The sequence below is a fragment of the Melospiza melodia genome, chromosome 5, assembly GCF_035770615.1.
Source record: "Melospiza melodia melodia isolate bMelMel2 chromosome 5, bMelMel2.pri, whole genome shotgun sequence".
NCBI classification, from domain to species: Eukaryota; Metazoa; Chordata; class Aves; order Passeriformes; family Passerellidae; genus Melospiza; species Melospiza melodia.
In genome coordinates this window covers 95,580,825-95,608,118 of record NC_086198.1, presented here as the reverse complement: position 1 = coordinate 95,608,118, position 27,294 = coordinate 95,580,825, and the positions used below count along the sequence as shown (strand labels likewise).

At 51.7% G+C, this 27,294-nt stretch overlaps 1 protein-coding gene across 1 annotated transcript; it reads left to right on the top strand.

Moving 5' to 3' along the window:
- The first annotated feature begins 2,604 nt into the window (after positions 1 to 2,604).
- On the top strand, positions 2,605 to 26,798 carry ATOH8 (atonal bHLH transcription factor 8). Its single transcript, XM_063157931.1, has 3 exons — positions 2,605 to 3,036; positions 17,143 to 17,334; positions 25,175 to 26,798. The coding sequence occupies exons 1-3, from the start codon at positions 2,605 to 2,607 to the stop codon at positions 25,178 to 25,180; spliced, it is 630 nt and encodes a 209-aa protein (XP_063014001.1). The 3' UTR covers positions 25,181 to 26,798.
- Positions 26,799 to 27,294: the final 496 nt, after the last annotated feature.

Sequence of the window (27,294 nt, the reverse complement as noted above, 5' to 3'; positions counted from 1 at the left end):
CATTGTACACGTAGTGTTTAGTATAAAAAGACAGCACCACCTCTGAGGAGGGCAGAGTGCCTCTGACTGTCTTGCTGAGAGGACCTCGGCGAGACAGGAGAAAGAATTTTATAGATAAGGAACAATAAACAACTCTGAGACCGAGAAGTGAAGAGCTCTGACTCCTTTGACCGCCGGGCTGGGAAAAGAGACTTTCCAACGCATCTCAGGGTCACTGACCAGCAAGACCCCGAGAGGTGAGCAGGGTGGGAGCAGGTTTGTGCTCACAGTCTGTGCTCTGGGGCTGGCAGCTGTCACTGCTGTCCCCTCTGGGAACGGGCACGGGCACCGCTCGGTGCGTCACGCGGAGGGACAGGGCCCAGCGTGACTCAGCCCTGAGCTGGGCCACCCCGGCCATGCTGTGATACCCATAACCACGGGGATACTAAAAGGAGAGAAGGGGAAGGTCTGACAGGGGGTTATGTGACTAGGGACACTCAGGTTTAGGTTTCTTCTTGGAAGCACTCCGAAACGCAGCCACCAAGGGAGCAGCTACACAACCAGCACTGAGAGGATAAACATGCCTTAGGGGCAAAATGAGGGGGGAAATGGTGTAAATGGCTGCAAATGCCTTTGGTTTTAATGGCCTTCATCTATTTGTTGCCCAAATGGATTTGATTCATTGAGTCAAGCTGGAAGAGCGAGGGGATTTTAGGGAGGCAGAATTTAATGGCTGATTTTGGGCCATTTAGGGCCAAGTTGCTCCTCTCGTGAGAAGAGCCCCCAAATGTTTCACAGAGGCTCCCACTGAAGGATAGACCCTGCTGGAGGGGCTGGTGCTACTGCCACTCACTGGGATGCTTGGGAGAAACACGGTCAACTGAAAATCCCTTTGCTGGCTCTCAGCTTTGAGAGTTAGAGGAACTAAGATGAAAGATGGAGAAAATAGTCATTAAGGCATGCCCTAGCATTAGCAGCAATAACTCACAGGCTCTAGCTGAGGATATCAGGGCGGTTTGCCAGCACCACCACAAGGCAGGGGGGTGCTGCTACCCACACTGGGAAGTCAGGCACTTGTGAGTTCCACTGACTCACCTAAAGTCCTTCTGCAAGGGAAAATCAAACTGCAGGGACGCTTGGGACGTGGGAGGCAATGGGGGAGGCAGCACCGCTGTCACAGATGCGGTGCTGAACCAGCACTCAGCACATCTTCTCCAGCGCTTTCTCCACAACCTCGGCTTTCTCCACATGAGGAAACCCCTCCAATGTTTGCTCCGGGGCAGCCTGGCCACAGTAGCAAGAGGAAATTAGTCAGCAGGCAAGAGCTTGTGTTGCATCACGGACCTACAGGAGGTCAATAGAAGATCCTTCTCCTCACCCCACACAGTGCTGAGGGCTGCTAGGTTGACACACCACGGGAGGAAGAGGAGGATGAAGAGGGTAAGGAACCAACATCCCTTCCACTGCTGTGAATTCAAGCATCTCACACTTGCATCCCATTGATTCTCAGTACAACTTAATGTCTAAGGGGTTTAGACAGTTTGAAAAGCCAGGTGCCTAAATAACAGAGATACTTTTAAACATTACAAAGGATCTCCTGAACTCCCTTCCACCTCAAAATTTTCCTACAATCTTGACAAATGCAGTTTATTCCCAGCTGTGCCACAGCTCTGACTGTGAACTGCACCTCTCCATCCCTCCCTCCCACCCTGTCTGCCCACTCTGCAGAGACCCCTGGCCCCCCCAGGCTGAGGTGAGGGGAATTGAGGTGTTTTGGGGCGCCAGCAGAAGGCAGCCCAAAGCTGACAGCAGTAACCCACGAGCGCAGGCTCCCTCGTTAGCCGTGTGAAAAACAGGGCAGGCTGTTGCTGCGGAATAATTCTTCCTAGCGGGTCCGAGTCGGTGGCGGGGCAGCCACCGGAGGATTCCGCGAGCGGCGGGAGGGATGTGGGGATGCGTGTGCGAGAAACGCCGGAGCTCCCCCAGCTCCCCATCCCGCCGGGGTGCCCGCGGTGCTCCCGGGCACATTCAGGAAGGCGACGTGAAGTCAGGCACCCCGTGCCTCGCAGATGAGGGTCTTGATGCGGAAAACCAGTGATAAGGGAGGAGAAGCGGAATGAAGCGGGTTGGAAACCGAAGCAAATCCCAGATTTCCCTGGGGAAGCGAGGCAGGGGGCTGGGGGAGAAGCGCACACGGTGGGTCGCGGCGAGTCTCCGGGGGGCAGGATTTCTCTTCCATCGCATGGAAGAGCGAGATTAAAGAAGAAAGTGGGAGTGGGGTGGGAGGGGAGGGAAGGGAAGGGGGGGTAGGGGGGGATGAACAAAGGAGATTGGCAGCACAGCTGTTTTGGGAAGAAAAAAAAAAAAAAAAAAAAAAGCCAGCCTTCCTGTTTCTTTAAAGCCGCTCATCTGCGCGGCTGCCGGCGGCGGGAGGCAGGCGGGCTGTGCGGGAGCTGCGCGGAGCTCGGAGGAACGCACGGACGGACGGAGCTCCGCTGCCCGCCGCGGCCGGGCGGGCGCAGATGGGCGGCAGCGGGGCGGCGGCAGCGGCAGCGGCAGCATCGGGAGCGGCGCAGCAGCGGCGGAGCGGCCGCGGCTGAGCTTCGCCGCGCAGCGCCCCGCGCCATGCGGAGCGCGCCGCTGGCCGAGGGCGAGCCCTGGCCGCGCCTGTGCCCCGCCGAGCTCGGCGGGCTGCGGCGGCTGCGGCGCAAGCACGGCGGCTGCAAAAGTTTCCGCGTGGAGCTCAAAGTGCTGAGCGGGCGGCGGACCGCGCTCCGCGCCCCCCCCGCGATGCCGCCCCCCGCCGCCGCCGCCGCCGCCGCGCCGCCCGCCTGGGAGCCGCGCAGCGCCGCGCTCGGCCCCGCCGCCGCCGGCAGCGCCTTCCCCGCCGCCCCGCCGCCGCCGCCCGCCGCTTCCCCGCGCCCGCGGCCGGCCGAGGCGGCCGGCGTCTCGCCCGAGATCAAAGCGCTGCAGCAGACGCGGCGGCTGCTGGCCAACGCCCGGGAGAGGACCCGCGTCCACACCATCAGCGCCGCCTTCGAGGCGCTGCGCAAGCAGGTACCTGCCGCCGCCCGGGCACCGCTCCGCCCGGCCCGCAGTGCCCGCGGGGCACCGAGCAGCGCTCCGCCGGCCCGGCCCGGGCTCTGCCCGCCGGGACCCGCGCACCCCGCGCTGCCCCGGGGCCAGGGGAGGTGAAGGGCAGGAGCCGAGTGGCCGCCTGACAGGAGGGGAAGTCGGTTCAAAATGCCTGGAAGTACCAACCCTAGAACTGTGCTAACGCTCAAGATAAATAAATAAGGGCCTTTAATTTGCTTGCAGTTAGAAAGTTTTGGACTTTTTTTTTTTTCCTCTCCCAGAGGGAGAGTGGTGTAGAGAGCGAAAAATAAAACAAACCTGATAAATCCCTCCGAGGGAGAACAGAGTGTGTAGAGAGGCACTTGGTCAAGCTGGGAGCTGGGGTGATGCTCCTGTACCTAGAGCACGTGTACTTGCCAGCTGTGCAGCTGCGGTGAGCTGCCCCAAAGGGATCACCGGGAATTTGGGCAGCACCGTGCTCCTGTTGACTTTGATCCCTCAGAGCCCTTGGGGTTCTTGCAGCAGCTTCTGAAACGTTCTATGTGCCCTGTGTGCCAGGGATAGCCGAGCTGAGCTGTGGTCCTCCACCAGTTAGCTTCCCATGGCTTTTACTGTAGGCTGTGTTTGAAGTGTGTCTTGTGCTGGGCTTTCTTGCTGAGAGGACTTGAAAATCCTGATGGTTGGCTGTAAAGGATATGTTCACAGGGTCAGGGTGGCACTTTTGAAAGGTAAATGAAAGGTTTTGGTCAAAATCCTTCCATTACCTGCCCAGGATGAGGAGAGCTGCATAGAAGCCACAAGGCTCTTGTATGTTCTGCACAAGGATAAATCAGTGCCCTGGCCCCCGTACTCAGCCTTCTGTGCATGTAGGCACCGTGTAGAGTGCAGTGATAGACAAAGATGTGCTGTCACACTGTGCAAGCCCAGCTGTGCTGGCTTTTCTGCCTTTCTGTTAAACGTTGATGGGACTGGTCCAGGTGTGCAGGAAGGAGGAGATGCGCAGGGCTCAGAGGGTGGTAAGCTGCAGATGAGTCTGTGAGAAGTGTTCAGCATCACCTCTCCCAGGATGGTCCCTCCAGCCTGGTGGGAGCAGCGTGCTCTGCTTGCAGGGGAGCTCACACACACAGGCTTTTCCCTACCGTCTTCTGGACATTACTAATCTGAGCCATTCCCCAAATGTGCTCACTTTAGGACTCAATCTGCTCCCCTGCTTAGAGGAAATCTGCTTGTTCCTCTCTTCAGCATGCTGCCTGGAGCCCTTCTCAATGGCTGCTGTGTCCTGGGTAGTTGCACCCCAAGAGTTAATCCTTTCCTGTCATCTGCTTTGGCAAACAGATTTCAGGGGCTGAGACCAGGGCTGTGTGTCAGGAGAGAATCGCTGGTGAACAGCTAAACGAGAGCATTTCTGATCACTGTGCTGTGGTGGTATCTCACTGCTCCTGTTATAATCCCAGTAATCCAGTATGTGCTGGGTGCTGTCCCCCGGTGCTGAGGCCACCCCTTGTCTGTGCAAACTCCAGACTTGATATATTTTGTTTCTGTGAGCTGCTTCCATATTTCAGTTGTTTGGTGACTGTGTGTAACACGCCTGGAAGTGTCAGTCTGATTCTCCATGGACAGACATCTACACCACCAAAACCGCAAGGGGAAGTAGCACTGATTTCCCAAATCACTGGCAATCTTGTTCTAGGCTGAGCCTCAAGCACAAGTCAGGCAGGCAACAAATTAAAGCCGCACTCTTTGGGGAAATGGGCAACTCTTGAAAAGCCTCAGATTCCTGGCCTTGGCCCTGTCTCTATAAATCTCTTCAGCCATGGACTCAGCTGGGAGCCCAGGCAGCCTGGAGAACAAGCTGCCGTCCTCTCCTCCCGTGAAAGCCGCTCTCCAGGGTCAGCACAGGAGCGAACTGGCCGAGCTGTGCTCGCTCTGCAGAGAGAAAGCAATCATTCTCTGGGACATGTTTGCCACGAGGTTTTCCTAGCAGTTTGCTGAGGGGTGGGCTGGCTGTCCCGACCATCATTGGATGACATTTGTATTCATTTCTTGTTGGGCTGCCAGCGGCGCGCCGGGTGCCGTCGGTGACATCAGGTGACAGCCAGCTTCATTGCACACGCGCACGGCGCTGCTGCCTTGGCACTCGCAGAGGGGATTCTGGGGGGCTGCTCACATCGGGGGACAGGAGGGTCCTTTCTGTCACACCTTGGCCAGCAGGGCTGTGGAGATGCCCTGCTGGAGGCACACGCGGTAGGGAGGCTTTCTCAGGGCAGCACCGCCTTCCCCCACGCCAGGGCATGCCAAGGGCCTTCAGCCCCTTGAGAGAGGCAATCCCTGCGTGCTGTCTGCTGCAGGCCTCCCCTCTTGTTCCTTGGTTAGTCCTCTGTCCCCTCCTTGTCATCACATATCAGGCTCTTAAGCAGCTGGGAGGCTTTTCCTGAGGCACTGAAACTGATCCGTCCCTGCAGACGGGAGGGCGAGGAGCAGGGGATTGTGCCGTGCCTGCACACAGCCCACCCTGGCCCCGCGCTCCTTTGGCCGGGGTCAGGTGCTGCCCGTGCAGCTGCTGGGAGCAGGAGCCTTCCTCAGCCCCTGGTACCCAACACCCACAGGTGTCCCTGCTGGATGCACGAGTGGAGACAGCCATCCTCACTGGCACACGTGGGACAAAACCCCATTGCTGCAGGATCAGACCCACCACGGCCACGCTGTAGGGAGCCCATCCGTGCTTGCTGAGGAGGAGGAGGAGCAGGAAAGGGAAGTCATGGCTCTCTGCAGGACACTGTCCCTGTCTGAGCAGCCCACCCGAGGGCAGGCGCCTGGCACGCAGCGAGCGCAGCGCACAGATGGGCTGACGGCGGCGGCCCGGCGCTCCACAGCTGCCTGCATATGGCACACATGTTTTGGCTTGTGCTGGCTGACTCTCCAGATGGCAGGAAGGGGTGTGGGTGCTTTTTTTTCCTCCCAGTTCTTGGTGGAGGAAGAGCCAAACGCAGTTGTTTCGCACAAGGAGAGGCTAACCCAGAACCCAGCCGTGTCCCTGAGGACTGAGCTGTGCCCAGCTTGCCTCGGAGGCCAGGGCCCCTCAGAGGTGAGAGGCAGGCGGGCAGCTGCCAGCTCTGGGAAGCTGCCTGCTGTTGGGAGAGACGTGTCCTTGCCATTGTGTTCACCCTTGGTGTCGCAGCCACCAGGAACGAGGGTTTCTCTCCCTCTCTGTGTTGAGCTGCTGTACACCCTGCTGCCTATGCCATACAGCCACAGCACTGAAGTTGGACTGGAGAGCAGATGCTCCTGAGAATCAGCTTCTTCCCTCTGGTCTTGGTATTTGTGGTCTTCAGCTATTAAGTCTGGAAGAGATTTCTCCCCCTTTGTCCCCCAAGTATCATTTGTCTAAGTGATCATTCCACTGACAGCAGGCTCCTGAGGCAAACTGGAGTTCTCCTTGGAAAACACTGACCTGCTCTGAGGCACTTGGGGGTGGTGAGATACTTCTGCTGTACTTGGCTGTCCCTCTGCTGCTGCCTTTCTGGTGTCCCTGTGACTGGGCAGCTCCTGTCTGCAGCACTGCTCTCCTGCCCCCAAATGCCCTGGCAGGTGCTGGTCAGTGAATTCTTGCACTGCCCTGGCTGCTGCAGGACCCTCCACGTGTGACATGGGGTGTTGTCACTTCCATCCCTTTCATCTTCCTCTCCCTGCCAAGGTGGGTGGTTAGAAACCCAAACATCTCTGAGGCAGACAGAGACAGCACTGAGTTCACAGGGACCTGGGGTCACCTTGTCCTCCATGTGAAGATTCCTACCCATCCTTTTCATGTTCAAATTCATGGAGTGGTGCTACCGTCTGGAGGAGGCAAGATGTGACAACAACATTGCCTATCTTCAAAGCAACTGTTCTCCATGCAGTGCAATTCTGTCTCCTTTTTTTGTCTGCAAATTCCTGTTGGCAGCGAGAGACTCATCCTCCAGCAAGTCCCATCTGTGAAACTGAACCACTGTAACTTTTATTGCAGTATGGCCTTAACCACCAGGTTTTCTGCTGGAAGCCCTGGCCAGAAGGGAATTGTGCTCTTCACCATGAGACTGCATGGACAGCCAAGCAAACCAGTATGTTGCACTCCCAGGAGCTGGGACTGAGCTCCTCAGCTGTGCTGACAGCCCTAAGGTGGCAGCAAACTCTCCCTGGATGGATGGAGACAACCAGAGCAGCCTTCCTGATCTGGAGCCTGCCTGGGCTTGCACATCTGGTTTGTCTCTGGAGCACTGCTGTCCAGCTCCTCCTGACGAGAGCGATGCACAGAGCCACGGCGAGCTGGAGTCTGTGCCGGGAGCAAATGTGTCCACAGACATTTATCTTCCCCTGGAGTGCTCTGGCGTTTGCCTCAGTCTTTTCACCACCACGTTGCCAGGACATTCTCTGCCTCAGCAGCTGACAGCCTCGCTCTCTGCACTCGTGTGGGTTCTGGAGATGCTTTAGGTTTTATAGGGCTTTTTAGCTGCTGGAATGGAGGTTTTCCCCCCACACAGGGTTTTCCCTTTCACTCTGTGCCTCCGGCATGCACGTGGCTGCTGTGGCTTGCTGTTCAATCAGTGCAGAGAAGTCCCTGCTCCTTCCCGTTGGGAGCATGGTGAGACATCAGGAGCAGAAGCCTCAAGGCTGCAGGAGGAGATTTTGTGGCTGTGGGGACAAACTGTCTGCAGGGGTTTGGAGGGACAAACCAGGCAGTAAATGGAGGAGCTGTGGCTTGAGCAGTGCCTCAGCCACAACCAGCAGAGGCTGAGGCTGCTCTGTGGGCACATCATTCCGTGCTCACCCTCTCTGTGTGCCATCCCAAGGGTGGCTGTGGTTTGTCACCTCTGCAGGCGGGACCCTGCATGTGACCAGTGTCACTGACGTGTCCTGGCTGAGAGCTGTCCTTGGTCACCTGCTGGCATCTGCCAGCCCTATTCCCAGTGATTCATCCCTCTGTGATCCACCAGCAGGAAACCCTCGGGTGCCTTGAAACCCAGCTCCTGCAGGCAAACCACCCACTGAGCCCTGGGAGTGAAGGCTGGGCAGGAAGGTTGGGCTGTTGGAGGGATGCAGCTGCCCTTCAGGACAGCAGGAGCATCTTCCAGACACAGTGTGCAGTGCCAGTGCTGTGTGTTGTCACTGGGCAGCCCAGTGTTAACCAGAGCATCTCCGTGGCTGCTGCCAGTCCCAAGTGACACTGATGGATATTTGGAACCCAGAGTGGGGCAGCCCTGTGGTTTAACAGCTAAAGAAGATGACAAAATACTGCCCTGAAGCAACACAGGAGGAAAGAAAATAAGGGGGAAACCAAACAAAAGGACAAAAATCCTAAAAACAATGGCTGTGTGTCACCAAGAACAAGGCATTTTTGCTCCCTTGGCTGCTGTCTGGCTGATTTTATCCTTTGCTACAAATCCTGCTCCTGTCAGGAGGTGTTTGCTCTGCCTGCTGCAGCCACCCTGAGTTAACCTCTGTGTTTTCTTATGTCTCCCGCTGAAATTGGAGAAAAGAATCTGCTTTTCTCCATCAAGCTTCGACTCCAGCCTCTGCTCCCTGCCTTAATCCACTGTCAAATTCCTTTCTGGACTGCAGTGGGGAGGTGGGACACTTCTCAGTGCCTTGCAGAGATCTCCCCAGGCTCTTTGTTCCCAGCCTGCATCTCCTTTGGTCAGTGCCATGTGTGTTCCCCAGGTGAAATATCCCATCCTGGTCCTGGTTTGCACTGTTCCCCGTGCCAGGCAGGGATGCAAACAGAGCCATGAGTGTGCTGGGGGAGGTTCTGCTCCTCTGCAGCTGCCACATGGTGACTCATGGTGACAGCTCCTGGGGCTCAGCAGTGACAGCAAGAGAGGGGAAAATCCTGTGGTGTCCAAGAGTCACCAAATCCAAGCTGAGTTAGTGCCATTATCTCCAGTGGAGCTTGCTTTACTATTTACCAGGGGTTTGGATCCATTGGACTTCAGAGATGCAGATGGCCACTACTAAACTACCACCCAAAAAAGTGTTTCCCCACTATAGTGCAGCCCCTTTCTGAGGACATTTTCTGTGCCCAGTAGCCCTGGGATTTCTCCTCTGATAACCCCAGTAATTGTCTGTCTAGTTACTATTTTGGGGAGTGGTTCAAAGAACCAGCAATAAGGTAAGAGATGCAGCTGGACTGGGTCCCTGCTGCAGCCCAGCAGTGTGGTATTTTTCAGGCGTGATACTGAGGGAGTGTTCTGTGTGCCCCGAGGATGTGCAGGAGGCTTTGGGGGTGCAAAACCTCGGTGGGAAGTGCAGGACAACTGTCCCAAAGGGAGCAGAGCCAGGCCTGGGGCAGCATTCACCAGGCTGCCATTTGGAAGGGACTGCTGGTGAACTCTCCCAGCACCACACCTCGGTTTTGTTTGGAGGAAGCCAGTTCGTGCTCCAAGCAGTGAACTCATGTTTGTGTAATGCGAGCGACGGGGCAGCCAGGAGCTGGGAGGGAAGCAGGAGCTGGGATGTTTGACAGCCTGGACCCACCCAGGAGGCAAAGGCACCTCGGTCAGCACTGGGGCTCCTGCCTGAGCGGTGCTGCTGCTGTTCTTGGTGGCATTTTCCAGCTGATTTGGGCCTGGGCTGAGCGCTTTGCTCCCCGTGGTGAGGCAGGGGTGAGGCTTGCTTTCAAACTGCTGGGATTGCATTGCTGGCACAGGGCTGCCCCTTGCTGCCACTGCCTTTGGGGGCAGAGAAAGCAAAAGCCTCTCAGCCCCATGGCATGGAGCAGCTGCTGGAGTAGAGCTCTGTGGAACATCTGACACTGTGACCCCAGGGATGGTCAGGGGAGGTGGCTCTTCCCCTCTGCTCTGTGAGGCCCCACCTGCAGTGCTGCATCTACCTCTGGAATCCTCAGCACAGGAGAGATGTGGATCACAGAGGAAGCCACCAAGCTGATCAAGTGAATGGCTGAGAAAGTTGGGATTGTTCAGCCTGCAGGAGAAAAGGTTCTGGGAGATTTTTTCAGCCCCTTCACCCCTTTCCCTTAAAGGAAGACAAACGGTTTGGTACACCCTGTTGTCATAGGCATAATGGTTTTAAACTAAAATAGAGTAGATTTAGACTAGATATAAGGAAGGTTTTTGCAATGAGGCTTGTAAAACACTGGCACAGGTTGCCAAAGAGAGGTGATACATATCCCATCCCTATAAACATTCAAGGTCAGGCTAGACAGGTCTCTGAGCAACCTGATCCAGTTAAAGATGTCCCTGCACACTGCAGGGGGCTGGACTAGATGACCTTTAAAGGTCCTTTTCAACTCAAACTGTTCTGTGATTCTTTGGGGCCCTTTTCTAGCAGCAGTTCCATGGTTGCCATGCCATCTATCCACACAGCAAGGTCTGGCTTTAGATGTGGCTGGGTTCAAACCCAAGGGTGCTGCCCCAAAGGTCCAGGTCAGGGTAGTGAGCACCAGAGGAGCCATGGGTGGGTCCTGGTTGCTGCTGTGCTGCAGGAGGGGTATTTGGGAATCAGCTCTGAAGGGATCTGGTAGGACTGTGAAAGGATGTCTCAGGAGTACTTGCAGGCTTTTCCATCCTACAGCTGTGTAAGGCATCATTGTCACACCTGGAATATTAGAAGGACTCAGGGCCTGCAGCTGTTGAGACAAGGTAGGGAGACCAAGTCCCCTTGCTGGTGAACCTGAACACACCAAAGTCATTAGATGAGTCCTGCAAGCAGCAAAAGGACACATATGTGTTCACTTCACCCCCAGAACTGGGTGGAAAGAGAAAAGGGCTGGCTCTAAACCCTTCCCTACAATGTAACACATCTTAAATAGAGCCAATGATCTTCTGGGCAAAGCCTTCAGCTTGTTAAGGATCTTACTCATGGAATCACAGAAGGGCTTGGGCTGGAAGGGACCTTGAAGATCATCCAGTCCAAGCCCCACTGCTATGGGCAGGTACCCTTCCTCTAGCCCAGGTCATTCAAAATGACATCCAGCTTGGCCTTGGGATGAGGCATCCTTTCAGTGATGAGCATCCCCACGTCCGCAGCAGCTCTGCAGATAATCTGAGATCATGCAAGAGGGGCTGCCCCTGTCAGGGCTGACAAGGCAGGGGCACTGTCAGTCCTCTGCCCCACCCTGCCACTGCTCCCCAAGGTGCCTGAGCCCCAGGAAGTGTCTGACTCACCCTGGGCTAGAAAGGGATGTGCAACAGCCAGGACTGTGAAGTACTGGACATTCACATGAACCTCTGGAAATGTTTTTGGCAGGAAGCTCAGCACAAACAATGAGGCAGCGCCGCTGGGCTGCGTGTTGGGATGCAGGGAGAGGCAGCCAAATGTTTTCCTGGGGGAGGGGGGCAAGGAGAGGGGCCCTGATGTGTTTTAACTCCCAGAATAAAAAATAAACCAGATGAATTAGCAGGCAGGTAGATTCAGCAGCTTATTATGGCATGTTGAGGAGCTAGCTCAGGAGGGCTTGGCTTGTGCTGCATCTCAAACTCTGCCTTAGAGCAGTGCCTTAGAGCTCTCCACTGCCTTAGAGCTGTCCCATCTTCCCTGCTGGGCCTGGGGGGCCCAATTCTGCCCTGTGTGACCTTCTGTGGAGAGGATCTGTGCACGTCCGTGCTGCTAAATCACATTTGGAGCACAGTCACAGAGACATCTGGACCCCCAGCACTCAACACCCTTCTTTACCCCAGCATTTTCATGCAGTGTGAAAGCAGGCTTGGTTTCACAGATGTTATCTGTACAGGTCCAGAGGGTGTTTTTGGAAATGGTATCTATTTTATAAAGACAGAACTACACAGAAGCTCAATGATGTGAACTGGCTAATGCTCCCAAAGTGCACAGGATGCTCCTGGTTGTTCTCTGCAGAGCCATCACAGTGAACACACTCTGGACCCTCCTCTCTAGCCTGGCTGCCCCTGGCTCTGGATGGACCTGCTCAGCTCACAGCTGCCCCATCAAAGCACTGAATTCTGTTCAGTTCAGGCATGAGGAGCTAGAAGGTGACAGAAGGGAAGGGTTTGGTCCTTGCCAGGAGCAGGACAGATACCTGCTCACGTTCCTGCCTGAGCACACTGTGTCACCCTAGAGATGGGTGACACTTGTGCCCTTTCACCATCTCCTGCTTTCCCCAAGCTCCTCCTGCAGCCTCCTCCCCTGTGCCATGTCAGAAGCAGATGCCAGCCCCTGGCTTTGGTGGGGGACAGTGATGCCCTGGGGAGCTGCAGAGGGTCCCTGCCCCGCTCAGGAGGGCTGGCTGCAGGTCAGGAGCACAGCAGCCTTCCCACGGACTTCAAAGGGAGCATCTCTGGTTTTCCAAGGGCGCTGCCTCCGAGTCTGAGACGTCAAGGATAGACCAGACCTGTTAGGTCACATCCCTTTCTGTTTTCCTGCCAAAGAAGGGCTCTTCTGCACAGGAATATGTCCCAGGAGCATTCATCTTGCCTTGCTTCAACTCCTGCCAGCCTGGGGATCGCTGATAAGACCCATGAGACTCTGCAGAGCCCTTTGCAGACACAACTAACAAACATCCTCTGGCTGGAGCTCTGGTCCCAGCCCACTCTGTGCTGATGTCCCAAAGCTGAGGATGGTGCTGGTGTCCTTGCCTTTCTCGCAGACAGCTGCATTCCTCAGGGCTGGTGTGAAATTTCAGTTGCAGTTCCTTCCTAATTCCTTTTAATCATTGCAGATTTTGCAGGCAAGATGGTGAGCTGTGCTGCTGCTCCCCAGAGACCGGTGAGGTCAGATAAGGGAAATATTTCCATTAACTGCCCAGGAACTCGAGCCTGGCTCCCCCTGGCTCTGGATGGACCTGCTCAGCTCACAGCTGCCCCATCAAAGCACTGGAGTCTGTTCAGTTCAGGCATGAGGAGCAAGAAGGTGGCAGAAGGGAAGGGTTTGGTCCCTGCCAGGAGCAGGACAGATACCTGCTCGCGTTCCTGCCTGCCAAAGTTCTGTGTGGAGGCTCTGTGGGAGCTGGCAGGGTTACACCTGCAGGGCCACACCAGCCTCAGGTGTTTTTCCCACCTCTAAAACACTCTCTCTGTTTTAAGTTGGATTTTGAAGATTTCTCTGTGTGTCACTGACACCCCTTACTGCAGTTTGTACAAATCTGTCCCCTCTTTCCTGTAGACTTTGTGTTAAAGAAGAGGTAATACCAAAGTTACACACAGACACACTTGGGGAAGTTTTGGCTCTGGTTTTGAACTAAGTGGCTCATTCCTCTCTTAATTTCCCATGTTTAATTCAAAAGGAAACATTAAAATGGCAGGAGCTGAGCCAAGACAGGGAGGGTTCCTATGAAATAGTTTTTCTAACACTGTTACCATGGCAAAAAAAACTCTTATCTCTTAATGTTGGAGCCCTGCACCCATCACAGGACTATCTGAACACCTCAAGGTGAAACTCTTCCCATGGGCATACAGGGCAGCTCCAGTTTGGACTCTGCTGCAGCAGTGTGGGAAAAGTGCTGTGTAATCCCAGAGGAGGGTTTTGTCAGCTGTGCTAGCACTGAAATCTTCCTTGCCTTTTGTAGCAAACACGTCCTACAAAATAGTTTGGGTTTTGTTTTGTTTCTTTTTGTTTCCTTAAGAAAAAGAAAAATCCCAAAACACAAAAGAAAGAGCAAAACAGATGAGGAAAGGAGACGTTGGCCTGCCGGCTCGTGTTGTAACTGGACAGCGTCTGTGCATCAGCCTCAAGGATTTCATGGTCTATTTTCCTTCCACTCAATTTAACTTCCCTCTTGCTCTAATTCTGAAATTACTCCCACATTTCACTGAATCCTTCCATTTTAGTTTCCATCTTGCTTTGTTCTTCCCTGGTGCTGTTTGATCTGGGGTCTCTGCTGCTTCCCTGCGCTGGCGTCCAAAGAGCCCTGGGTGTTCCTGCTGCTGCCTGGAGCTCTTGCTTTAAAAGAACTCAGCTCATTGCATCTGGCACCAGGTACTGAGGGCAGGAGCATTGCTGGGAGCAAAAAACAGTGAAGGCAGGGATTTAGAGAGAGGTTTTGTCGGACAAAAAGGAGCTCTTAAACAGAATCTCTGCGATGTCCTTGCCCATAGCAGGGGGAGTGTGGAGTAGGTGACCTTTAAAGGTCCCTCCCAACCCAAGCTATTCTGTGATTCCTTGTATTTTCAGGGGTATCAGTAGTAGATGGTGCGTATTAAAAAAAAGGCCATTTGAAGTTTTATGGCTGGTTTCTGGAGAGGCACCTCAGCCACATCACAGCTGCAATCCTGTGTTCAGTTTTGGGTCCCTCTTTACAAGGACATGGAGGTGCTGCAGTGTGTCCAGAGAAGGGCACAGAGCTGGGGAAGGGTCTGATGAGGAGCAGCTGAGGGAGCTGGGGCGCTCAGCCTGAGAAAAGGAGGCTTGGGGGGACCCTCTGGCTCTGCACAACTCGTGACATGAGGGTGCAGCCAGGTGGGATTTGGTCTCTTCTCACAGGCAACAAGTGATAGCACAAGAGGAAATGCCCTCAAGTTGTGCCAGGGGAGGTTTAGACTGGATATGAGAAAAATACCTTCACTAAAAGTGTGGTCAATCATTGGAACAGGCTGCCCAGGGAGGTGGCAGAGTCACCATCCCTGGAAGTGTCCAGAAAATGTGTAGGTGTGGTGCCTGGGGAGAGGGTTTGGCAGTGCTGGGTTAATGGTTGGAGCCCATGTCCTTAGGGTGTTTTCCAGCCTAAAGGATTCTGTGTGTTGTACAAGACATGGCCCATAGGGTCAACAGCCCTAAAATCCTTGTGCTCTTGGGAAAGGGTGAGCCAAGCAGCCAGTTTGGATTTCCATAAGCACCATGGCAGAGTGTTCCCTGGGGAAGAAGAAACCAAAGAGCTTGGCTGGGAGCGTGGGTCAGTGGTCAGTGTAGAGGCAGGGAATGGTGGGTAGGGAAACTGGGCCAGTTCCTGCAGGGAGGGACGTCATGGGTGGACAAACCAGGATCTGACTCTGAGCTCAGCCCTGCTTTGAACAGGGAATGTCAGGTTCCACCGCCTGAAATTGCGTCCGTGTGAGCTGTGCTGAGGTTCATGACTCTGAGTGATGAGGTAATCGTATGGCAGAAGAAATGAATACCACACAGATAAAGTGGAGTGATGCATATGGAAAAACCCATACCAGAGTCTACATGTGAAGTGATAGACCCTGAACTGAGCATTATTTCAGAGAAAGGAGACCTTGGGGTTTCTCTAGATGGTTCAAGGAAAGTCTCAGGTCAGTGTCTGGCAGCAGTCACAAATCAAATCAGGAATTAGGAAGAAAGGAACATTAAACAAAACAGAGAACATAAGCATCTGTTAGATACATGCACCCACAACATGAACACTTTGTGTTCTTCTGATCATCTCCTCTCCAAAGGGACTGGGAAAGGTTCAGGAAAGAGCAGCAAGGGTCATCAAAGATATGGGATGGCTTCCATAGAACTGTCTGCTGAACAGGATTAATCCTTTTCTTTTGGAAAAGAGGCTGAAAAGATGATGGTGAACTAAAAAACATATATCACACACGAGGTGAATAAATATCTGTTGTCCTCTCTTCTAATACAGAACTGTAGTACCTCAAGGGAAGACAGTAGGAGCCAAGTTCAAAACAAGCAAAAAGAGAAAAAAATTTATATAGACTGGAGAGAACACTTTGCAAAAAGATGTTGTGGCTCCTCAAAATCAACGGGGTTGGTTCAGCTTACCAGACCAAGTTCATGGGCAGAAAAGATCTATTGTGGGTTGCTAAATTTGGGGATGGCACATCTCGCTGTAGTGATGGAGGTGATGGTAGCTGGAGCCTGATAGAACGCTTGGGGAAATCCTGTCTATGCCTGAGCTGTTCTGCTCCTCCTTTGGCAGCTGTGTGTGGGTGCTGGGGGGTTTGTGGAGGGGCTGAACCCATTTTACCTTCTGTAAAGTCAGAGTAAGCATTCCAGGGGTGATCCCATCTTTGTGTTCTGCGGAGGAGAGAGAAGCTGAGGCACGGGCGTGGCAAGAGGAAACAAAATTCCCCAGCCCTAAGCTGAGTGTGACACCCTAGAGGGCTGTGGAGAATGGAGACTGGTACAGAGGCAGGTGGTGGAGAAGCACTGGGGTGTGCCAATGATTGATGATGTGAAGGCTTTGACAGGTGGTCAGACAACCTGAGGGGCTCGGATGGGTTTCAGATGAATGCACAGCTTCAGTTTCCTGTAGGCAAGAGTCTCTTGCTCATTAAAGGCTGAGTGACCTTCAGCAATTTTGCAGACTAGAAAATGGGGTGCCCAAGCATGTTGAATTCAGAACACCTCTCTTTAAGCTGGACATATTAAAGTTTTATGCCTAAAATCAAGTGTAGAGGTAGTGTTTTTATAGATCATGATTGAAAAGCAACCCACCCTTCTGCAGCAAGAACCACATTCTGCTCAGTTATTGAGCCCCATTCAGAATAGTTTGAATTGTTCAAATGTTTCACGTTGCAATAGAAATCTTTAAGGGTGAAGAAATAAATTGCATAAGATACACCCAGCTCCCTGAAACAGGCTCTGTTTTGGTCTCTTTTGTGGGGTGAGGTACCATGATGGAGCGTTAGAAATTAGAACAGGTAGAAATTACTGCTCACTCAAGGTCCTGCTACTCAACAACATTGTGTTTTTGCACGGGCTGGAAGTCACAATTGTTGATTTTTGAGCACAGAAACACCAGGTTGTGATATAACTGCTCATATCTTCTTATTGCCTTATTCTGCAAGAGCTGTGATGATACGAGAGCTGATTGTAGGGAGTAAGTTACTCAGGACAAGTTACTGGGAGGCATGGGGATGCAGGTTTCTGAGAAACAGGGCCTCCAAGAGGTGACCTGAGCAGCAGGCAGATGTCCTGGGCTGTATCCTGCCATCACATTTTAAGCAGAACTGCCCTGCTGAAATCAAGAGGCTTCGTGCTGCTTTCATCCCCATGGAGATCAGCAGGGGAGTTCTTCTTAAAAACCTGTTGGGACCATATGGTATTTTATCACTAGAGTTTCTATTTGTGTTAAAACTGCGAAGAAAATAACTGAGAGTTGTTTTGTCATGCTTCAAGCGAGATGTTTTGTTTATCTGGCCTAATTTTTAATTATTTCTTTTTCCCTGTTGCCCTTTCTAGGTTCCCTGCTATTCTTATGGTCAAAAGTTGTCCAAACTGGCCATCTTGAGAATAGCCTGTAACTATATCCTTTCCCTGGCCAGACTAGCAGACCTGGATTACAGCGCTGACCACAGTAACATGAGCTTCTCTGAATGCGTGGAGCAGTGCACTAGGACCTTACAAGCAGAAGGAAGATCTAAAAAAAGGAAGGTATGTTACAGCCTCTCCCCCAGCTCACCCCCTAAAAAATGGTAAAAGTTACAAAAGGGAGGAGGAGAAAAAAAAAAAAAAGAAAAAAAATCCAAAGTGGTTTCCTTCTTTTCTGAACCTTGTGAAGTTTGCCTGATATTTTTTATCCCTCGCCTTTCTCTCTGTGTGTTTTTCTCCTCCATCCATCTGATCTTGTAATAACCACATTCCTCCCTAATCAAAAGCTTTTCTCTCCTCCCCGCTCTTCCCCTCGTTAGTCGCCCATCGTGTGTTTCAGCACGAGCTGATCCCATTAAGAGTCATCTTGGGACTGTTACTTGTTAAACCAAACCTGCCTTGAGTCGCCTTTGGGAGCCTGTGAAACGCTGTCACCCTCCCGTGTTTTCTGTTTTGTTTAATCTCACACTTATCTCCGAGAAAAATCACCCGACAACAAAAAAAAAGGTAGCTGATGGAGACATTATATGTATAAACACATTAGTAAGATGTATGACCTGAAGGACATGTGGGTATCTTGAGGAAACAACGTTAAATCTAATTACGCCTTGCATTCCTTTAGGTTACTTAACACTGAACCAATTAGGTGAAATCATCGTCAAGCGGCGGGAGGAAGAAGCAGAGCGTTCTGCCAGCTTTCCTCTCAGAGAGTGACATGGCTGAATTAAAGGAGTGATTGATGTCTTTGTTCAGGCTTTTATGACAAAAAGAGTTTTGTAAACTTGAATTGAACTTCCCCCTGCTCCCTGAGCTTGCTTGTCAGGCAGGATAATAAATCAGCAGGATTTTAATGGATGAATGGGCAGCTAAGCTGGGGAGCAGGCTCCTTCCCCGGTGTTGTTAAGATCTGCCTCTGATTCGGGCAGGTTTCCTCACTTTTCCTCCTCTTCAGCCCAACAAATCATCCTGCAGCAACTCAGTTTATAAATAAACACAATAGCACACTCCCTGTTGCTTCCTCTGGCTGTCAGGGGCTGTATTTGTGCCCACGGAGCAGCAGTGCCAGGCAGAGAGAGACACAGCCCCACGTGCCCACAGCCGACAGCTCTGCTGGGGCTGGGAGGTGTGGGGAGCTCCAGGGCACAGCCCCAGACTGGGGGTTCACCCTGGGCTCCGTAGTGCCACAGGCAGTGGTGTCCCAGGGACACTGAAGTGGTGCTGCCAACCCTGGGGCAAGCTGAGAGTTGGTTCTCGGGTCTCCTCTCCAAGTTAAGATGGGGGAGGAGAAAAGCATCATTTTTGGGGCTTCAGCAGGTTGCTGGTTGGGTCTGGGGACCCCTCTCCGTGTCAAGAAGAGGATGAGCATCCTTTGTGAGGCTTTAGTAGATTGCTAGTTAGGTCTTGGATCCCCTCCCAAAGTCACAAGGGAGGGAAGGAAGAGAATGAGCATCCTTGATGAGGCTGCGGCACATTTCTGGGCTGCTCTTCAGGCTTTGGGTGCCCAGTGGGCTGAGACCCATTGTCTTGGTATATGTAAACCAATGCAGGCTTAAAGACAGGAAACAAGGAGCCAGATTTTAAGTGGCTCCAAATCCCAGGGTGTTTACATCTGAGGGTTAGAGCTGGGCCCATCCTTAATTTAAAAATTAAATTAAGAATTGAAAGAATTAAAAAAACACCATTTATGGTGGTTCCCTTCAGAGTGGATGCATAGAGAAAAGCCCCAAGCCAACCAAGAGTGCCTGAACAATGAACTCTACCAGGGCACCTCCCAGGCACCACCAACCCACAGAAACAGCATCACCAGGAGAAAATCTGCCTTTTCTCCATGTTCTTGAAGGACACCCACCCTAAACTTTCTCCAAAAGCCCTCTCAGAAAAGAAAGCCAGGCTTGGTACCCAAGGCAGAGTCTTAGTCCCTGCTCTGCCTTGCTTTTCTTGCTGGACATTATAGTTCTGCTGCCAGTTTAGGGCAGCCCGAGAGCACACAGATTCCCTTAAGGATGACAAGTACAGTTTAATTTCCATCAGCATTTGCTCAGGTGATGGCAGGAGCTCATCCAGCTGCTGATGAAGCCAAAACCAGCAGGTACCACTGAGTAACTCTGGTAAACCCCAGTAGATGGGAGTGGGGATGCAAAGCCTGCGTTGGGAGGACTCATCTTGCACGTCTCCCTTTCTCCTTGAGCCCAGCAGACCGTGAGCTCAGGGGAGGAAAAGGCTGTTGTCAGAGGGCAGTTACAGATGTGGGATGGCTGTGCAGCTGGTCCAAGCTCTGGGTGTCAGGTGGTGGGGAGGCATGTCTCTCCTGGGGGGTCTCACACGGGCAAATGGATGAGGGTACAATGGCTTGGCCCAAAATCGCTGCTCCCTCATTCATGTTGAGATCGGCACGTTTCTGTGAGCTCTGTGTGGTTTTAATCAGGTCTCTGAAACCACTGCTCACTGAGCAGTTCCTCTGAATTATCGGCTTTGGGGTGGTTGTTATTTTGTTACTGTTTTGTTTTGAGTTTCCTTTTATATTCTCTCTTAAAAAAAATCCCAGCGATCCTGAGCACAGACCTCCTTGAGCTGCACCTTAGGTCCACAGCACCCTTATCTCCTGTCATCTCCATTTTATTGTGTGTCTGCCTCTCTCTCAGCTCTCTGGTTGCAATGTGCTGTGGCACCATGATCTTTTCACACAAAAAAGTAGCTGGTTGGAGTTTGTTTTGGCAGGCAGAGACTCCAGATGTTGCATTTGCTGGATTGTGCATTGCCTTTTGCTTTGTTTTTGGGGGCAAATTATCCTGTGTCCCTAACGCTAGGTTGTTGTTCATATTTTGCTGTTGCAATAGGAAATTTACTGAGTGGTTTTACCCCCCCGCCCTTTCTATTCCCATTTTTGTTAATTAGAAAAGTTGGCTTTAGTCTTTCAAAGTTGACTAGAAAAAAGAAAATCCCCTTTTCTGTCCTGACTGCAGTTATAAGGTGATTTTAGTTCTTGCAGTTGAGGGTGCTTGGTGATGGGAGATCTCATTTATAAGCAACAAAGGAGGCTTCAGATGCCTTTTCTTAAAAAAGAAGAAAAAAAGCTGACTGTGGGGGGGTGTTGGTGGTGAATTCTGATGATAGTTTTCATTCCTTAAAGCTGCCTCTTGCTTGGTTATAAATGATCCGGACTAAGCCTCGTCCTTAACCGTGCACCCAAGAGTTGCACCACATTGGAGATCTGGGTTGCAACACCCTCAGCAGAGCCCCAAGTCCTGCAGGGGCCACGCTGATGTCCTGGGAAAAGGGGGGAACTGCCTTCAGCTCCGGCCAGGAGCATTCTCCAGCAGCGCAGAGAAAGGAAAGGCAGCAGCAGCAAGAGAAAGGGAAGGCCAAGTTTTCCTTAACCCCAGGGTACCCCGTTTCTGCATGGCACGGGATCCTCAGTGGCCAGGGGGTATCTGAAAGCCTCACAGGGATTCTGTGGTGTTTGGGGTCCAGCTTGCTGCTCCCAGAATCTCTTTTTTCCAGGGCTGAATCCTGGTGCCCTGCAGGAAAGCAGCTCAGGGTCAGGATAAGCGTGTAGGGTGCATGGCTGGGGGACTCTCCCTGTTATTTGTAGGGTGCAGAGCTGTGCATCAGAGCCCCCCAGCTCCACAGGATCTGACCCCAAAACTGTGGGGCAGAACTTTATTCACAACCACAGTCACTCAGTGCACACAGAGCAGGATCCAAGCACAGACCAGCACCCCAAACCCCAAACCCGTGGCAAGGCTCCTTTCCCTTCCCCTCAGGATCAGCCCCGTGCTAGGCCGCAGCGGCCATGGGGGCCCAGCCGGAGCAGGGAGCGATGGTGAGGGATATTTTCTCTCTCTCTCTCTCTCTCTCTGCTCCATCCTCCCCCCGTGGCGGCTCTTCTGGCAGTCTCAGACTCCAGATGTTCGGAGCGCGAGCTGGGAAGTCCTGCTGGCGCCACTTGGGGCAGAGGGCAGGGGAAAGGCACGCGAGCTGGAACCCGGAGTACTCAGTCACTGCAGGACTTGGCGCATTCCCCAGCTCGCTGCTGGCACATTCCCCAGCTCTCTCCTGGCCATCTGTTCCAAAAAAACACTTTCAGAACCTCATCATCACTCAGGATACAACACTGCGAGCAGCTGTTAGCGAGGCAGAAGGGGAGGAAAAAAAAAGAAGGAAAAAAAAAAAAGAAACACACACACACACATTAAAAAAAAAAAAAAAAACCAAAACCATGCGAAAGGTCTCTTTGTGAGAGAGGAAACTGGGTTATGAATAACAGGCGAGCTGTTGGAGCTCAATAAAAGTTTTCGGCTGGAATTTAGTTTCTTGTTTTTGTGCCTGTGTGTGTGGATGAGCACAGACGCAAGGAATTAAAAATTAAAAATAAGCTGTATATATGTCTTTTCCCAGATAATTAAACTATATAGAAACATATATGGAACAAAAAGCCAAAAAGCTTCTCTGTTTGTTGCAGCCTGCTGCACTAAAAGGGCTGACATTATGTATGTCATTATTGCATTATATAAAATAGTTATTGTGGTGTTGTGCCATGCCTTGATGCCCCCTCATTGCTACTTTGCTAAAAGCAGAGCTCCTGCTGTAGGTAACACTTATTCCTGCCGAAAAAATTAGAAGGAGGGCGTTCTGCAGGCGTATTTACCTGCAGGAGTGAACAAGTTAAGCGTTTATATTATAAAAGAGAAATGGTAGTGGCAGACTTGATTTGTACAGCACTGAAACCATTTGCTTGGAGCATATTTTTTTGATAACACTGTATCATGACTCGTGATTTATTTTGACAAAGCCCTGAGATAAAGCCACAGCTCCCACCCCCTGGTTTGTGCAGCTGATCCTGGCTGCAGGGTCTCGCTGTTATTGATCATCTGATATTGATTATCAGAACCATTCAGAGCCAGCACAGTAAAACCCTGATGATCTGCATGGCATTTCTTTCTCGTGGCTTCCCATCCTGTGTGGGGAGGAGGAGGGAGGGGGTCTCATAATGAGATTCGACCTGCCTTTCCCCTGCAGTTTGCCTTAGCAGAGGTTCCTCTTTAAAAATAGCTTCATTTCCCTGCTCGGACTTGCCGGCGAGCGCGGGCAGCCAGCCAGTCTGCTCCCCACGCCGCCAGCTCCAGGGAGGAGCTGCACACAGGAGAGCCCAACCCGCCCGGAGCCACCTGTCCCTCTGTCCGTCTGCCACGGGACAGCATCCCCGGGGGCACGGAGGGGACCTGGGTCTGCCCGGCCACGGGTTATCCCTGCTGCGTGCTGGGTGAGGGGTTACCCACCCAGGGGCCTGCTGATAAACTGGGCAGCGAGAGGCTAGTGAGGTTAATTTGTTTGTCGCTTGTGCATTGCATGTCCCTGCAGCCCAAAGCAAGGATTGCAGGTGGGGCACGGGTGCTAAGGCTCGTGAGGAGTTCATGAGCAAGATCACCCAACTCTGGACAGGGTACCCCAAGGGCACTGCACACCCTGCATCAGCCCACTGGGGCATTGAGCATCAGGACCCCAAAGAGCAGGGCCCAAAGCTTTTCCTGACAGAAGGATGTGATATGGGACTCAGTACCCCAAGGAGCAGGGCCCAAAGCTTTTCCTGACAGAAGGATGTGATGTGGGACTCCCCTGTTCCATCACAGCACCCCAAAAGCCCCTTTGCTTTAAAGTCACATCACAGCACAGGGATGGGACCAGGGATTTGCTCCCTTGGTGGGAGCAGGATCCCAGCATAGGATCCATCCCCTCTGTAGCAAGGGTGTTGCCAAGAATAGGGTAAGATTCACCCCACAGATATTGGGTAACTGCAGCAGAAGGAAGATGTGAGTAGAAGAGACAGGAGAAGCCCTGGAACAAAGGCTGACTCAATTCCAGAAGTGCTTTGATTTATGGAGATTGAAATGCTCCAGGATGCTGCAAACTCACCAAGGTCATTGGGCCAGTTGTCAAATTCAAGAGCCATGGGAGTTCTGATGTTATTAGTTTAAAGCAGACCCAGGCTCATAAATCTGTCTTCAGAGCTCCTGGCTGAGTGAAAAAGGGTGGAGGGGGAAATAAAAGCCTCTTCCCACCACGCATAACCCATGGCCAAGCGTTGGGCAATGCCTGGGGACCCGTCCAGTGGTGCCAGTGAGGTGTGCTGAGCATCTCCATCGTGCTGCAGGGGATCTCTCCATTCCCCTTCCCGTTTCCTGTGTCTGGAAGGCACAGCACAAATGCCCTGGCCTGGTTTGTGCATATTCCCTCCTGTTCCCCCATGGCTGATCTTCCCCAGCTGCAGCGACTTCAGAGCAGAGACCTGGCCCTGAGACTCCTCTTCCTAAAGCCATCCTGCTTCCCCAAACCCACAAATGCTTTTGATCTCTCTGCTGTCTTTTAATATTGATGACAGCAGTCATTGCTTCCCTTCTTTCACATTTTCTTTCCATTGGTAAATGTGGGATAAATTAAAAAACCTCCTTTTCTATTACAGGTTATTAATATACATTACATATTATTGAAGGGTCCCAACAGAAACATTGGCAATGCATAAGGCTGTTTGTCATTCTCCCACCTGAACCTCATTTATTCAAAATCCCAAATAAAGCCTTGAATCAGAGCAAGTTCCTACATTTTCTCTAAGCAGCTCTAGGTAGGATTGTCCAGAGACAGCTCCAGGAATCCGGGGTCCAGCAGACACCAGCATTCATTGCATGGAGGATGACCTGGGTGCTTTTAGTGAAATATTCTTATCAAGAGAAACCTTGATGGTCCTGGGGCAGTCCTGAGCTTCCCTGGGTCTGCACTTGACAGGAGGGGGTGAAAAGGTGGATTTTAGGTTCCCCTGTCCCTTAGCCTGTCATGGATGACCAGCTGTAATCGTTGATATCACAGCAGCTGCCCTAATGATAGCCATAAATCAAATAAATACAAGCAGGTTACCAGCATTTTATACCCTGATGTTACAATGTCCAGCGGTGGAAAAGGACAGGCAGTACAGAAACAAAACAGACTGGGGAAGAAAGTTTTTCAGGCCAGGCTTTAAGGAGTTTGACCCTGTTAGGACTGACAGAAATGTGGCTGACCTGTTCAGGGAATTGGTGACTGTGTCCAAAGGACTTTCAGAAGCTGTACTGCACCCTGAAAGGTTCTTAAATCCACTGGCAAAAAGCAAGAAACGCTGGTAGCACTAGCTAAATGTGATCTCATTTCCAAGTTTCTAATTCCTAAGTTATTTAAAAGAGGATTTAGAGCCCACGTGATGAAGGCAGTTTGGACAATGGGGATGTGATCTCATGAAATCCTCAGGCCCTGAGGATTTTCTTCTGTTTTGAACTATGTTAACCATTGTTTGTGGGATATTTGTGGGGCTTATTTTAATGCCGAAGGGGGTTTAGATGAGATTTCCTTGTCTCAAGCTGCCACGGTTTGGAGTTGACCATTTTCCTATGGACCTGGCCATAATATTCTGTAGCCCAGTGTAATTTCCCAAGTAATTGCCACAGCTGTAACAGGCACATGGGACAAGTTGCAGTCCCACAGACCGAGCAGCTATGCCTGCAGAAAACTCAGTGCAACAACTAAGATGTGGAAGGAAAGCCCATCTCCTGCTTAAACCCTTCTAGCTGCCGCTCCTTTGCTTTCTGAGATCAGCTCCTGAACTGAAAATAGCAGATATTTGCCATCACTTCTAATTATTTATTTGTTTCGGCAGGCAGGAGTTAGACCCAGCGCCAAATCACTGTGTTGTTTCTCTTCCCCAAGCCTTCCTCTTCCTGTCTGCCACCCCCTGTCCTCTGTGCAGGCTCTGGCCTCCACTGTGGCACCCACAGATGGTTCCAGTGTGAGCGCAGCTCTGGAGCATTGCAGATGCACGGGCAGCGGTCCCCACGGACGAGGGACTCGCTGATCTCATGGTGCTTCTCTCTCCTTGCAGGAGTAACAACCAGCAAGGGAGGATTCACAAGAGCTTCCAGCCAGAGCTACGTCTGGTCTTGGCAAAGGTTGCACGATCCAGATGAAGACTGAAAGCAGCTTTTTTGCAGAAACCCCTATTGGAGATGACGATTGGCCAAGGAACTTTCTTAATCTCTGGAACGGAAAGGAAAAAAGGAAAAGGAAAGGAAAAACAAAAGGACAGGGATGCTTCTTATTGTTGTTAAGCCAGCCACCTTTTCGTACGTGCAATTTATTTAGCACTTTTCCCTTTGCTTAACTGGGAAATGTTACCCTCTCAGCTCATGTGTACAGTAATTTTTTGTTGTTGTTGTTGTTGCTGTTGTGCCAAAGATTTGATGGAGCTTCTACACTGTGTCTTATTTTTGCCTTAATGTTAAACCTTTGAGCCAAAGAAAAGTCAGAGGAGCCATTCAGATCGTGGCAAGCAGGCCAGCCAGCTGTGGGTGACAAAGCCCAATTTCTGTACCCTTCTGTGAGTTACCTCTTATTTCTGCAGCCTGCACTTCCCTGGAGCCAGCTTTTGGTGTGGGCAAGAGCTGGGACAACACCAAACCATGCTGTGGTGTTCAGGTTTCCTTCTTCCTTTGAGCTACTCTGTAGTTCTGCCTTTTGGGCAATTTCCTGATGTTCCTGCCTGTGCAACACATCCACGGGGTAGAAATACTGACACGAAGTGAGAGCTGAAACAGGAGCTATGAATTTATTTTTTTTAATAAAGAAATAAAATTAAACAAGCGAAAGCAAAGTGCCATGTAAAGCAAAGAGAGAGAGAAAAAAAAAAAAATAGAAATCATAAGAAAGTTCAGCCAGGCAGAAAGAAGTGCAGCAAAATGATTCAGCCGGTGTTTCAGGTTTGTGAAGTCGTTTTTTCCATGGGGTTTTTCAAGTGGTCAGAAACCCGTGTAATGCAAAAGCATTTGAATCCTGTACTGTACCTTTCACTTCAAATTGAAGTAAAAAAAAAAAAAAGAGAAGAGATGGAGAAACATTTGCTTGGAGTAAGCAGACTTTATAGGTAATGCAGTTCGTATGCAGGACATCTGCTAGTGATGGAGGGACGGAGCTCTGTGTTCAAGTAAAAACAATATGAGTTCCCAAACCAAGAAGATTAACATGTTTTGTTAATCCCAGGGGGAAATGCTGTTATTTGTGAGGCCAGATTCACATCCTGGCCCTCAGTGTGAATCGGGTTCCCTCCCCTGTGTCTGACTTACTCCACTGGGGTCTGGCCCAGCCCCGCCAGGCACTGGGGCAGGCAGGAGGCACTGGGCAGGGGAGGGAACAGTCTCTGTTTTACTGACGTGATTTTGCAAAACTTGAGCTCCTCAGTGCCTGCCTGCTCGTTTCCCAAGCTGAGCAATGGGCTGGTGAGCCCCGAGCTGGGGAGCTGCTGTGCCAAACCTGGGTCTGGGGTGCCAGGCTGCTCAGTGCCAGCCTGTGCCCTGGCTCCCAGGGAGCTCGAGATGTCCTCTGCCACATTTCTGGGACACGTGGGACAGCTGTGTCCAAACCCCCTCCCAGGAGCTCATTATATGGCTCCCCCTCCACTCTCACCGCTGGTCATTATTAGCAGCCCAATAAAATACATTTTTAGATTGTCATTTGTATTTCTTTATTAAAGCACAGTTTTTAACGATGTCTTTTATTATATACATTAAAGCCAGCTTTTTAGCTTGTAATGGGGAGAGGGGCTGAGCTCACTGACTGCGGGAAATGCTCCAGGGCTGTTTGCACTCATGTCAAAGGACTGGGTTTAAAGTGCTTTTGCTTTCAAGAACCAGCAAGCAACTGGACCTTGTGTGTGTGGCCCAGCCAGAGAAAACAGTGAGGAAAACGGAAATGGAAGGCAATAGGGAAAAAACAAAACAAAACAAAACAAAACAACCTCACAAGATGACCTGAAGGGAGAACAGTAGGTTTTGCCATGGCCATGCTGCAATTCTCCCTTCTGGGTTTTGAGCAAGAGCAATGGGGACAACCCCAAGTTGTCCTGGTACACACAGGAAACCCTGTGGGCATTTCATTCTTTGAGCAGAGTGAAGCATTCCCTGAGCATTTTTTAATTTGAGAAATGCCATCATATTCTAGTTATGAGTT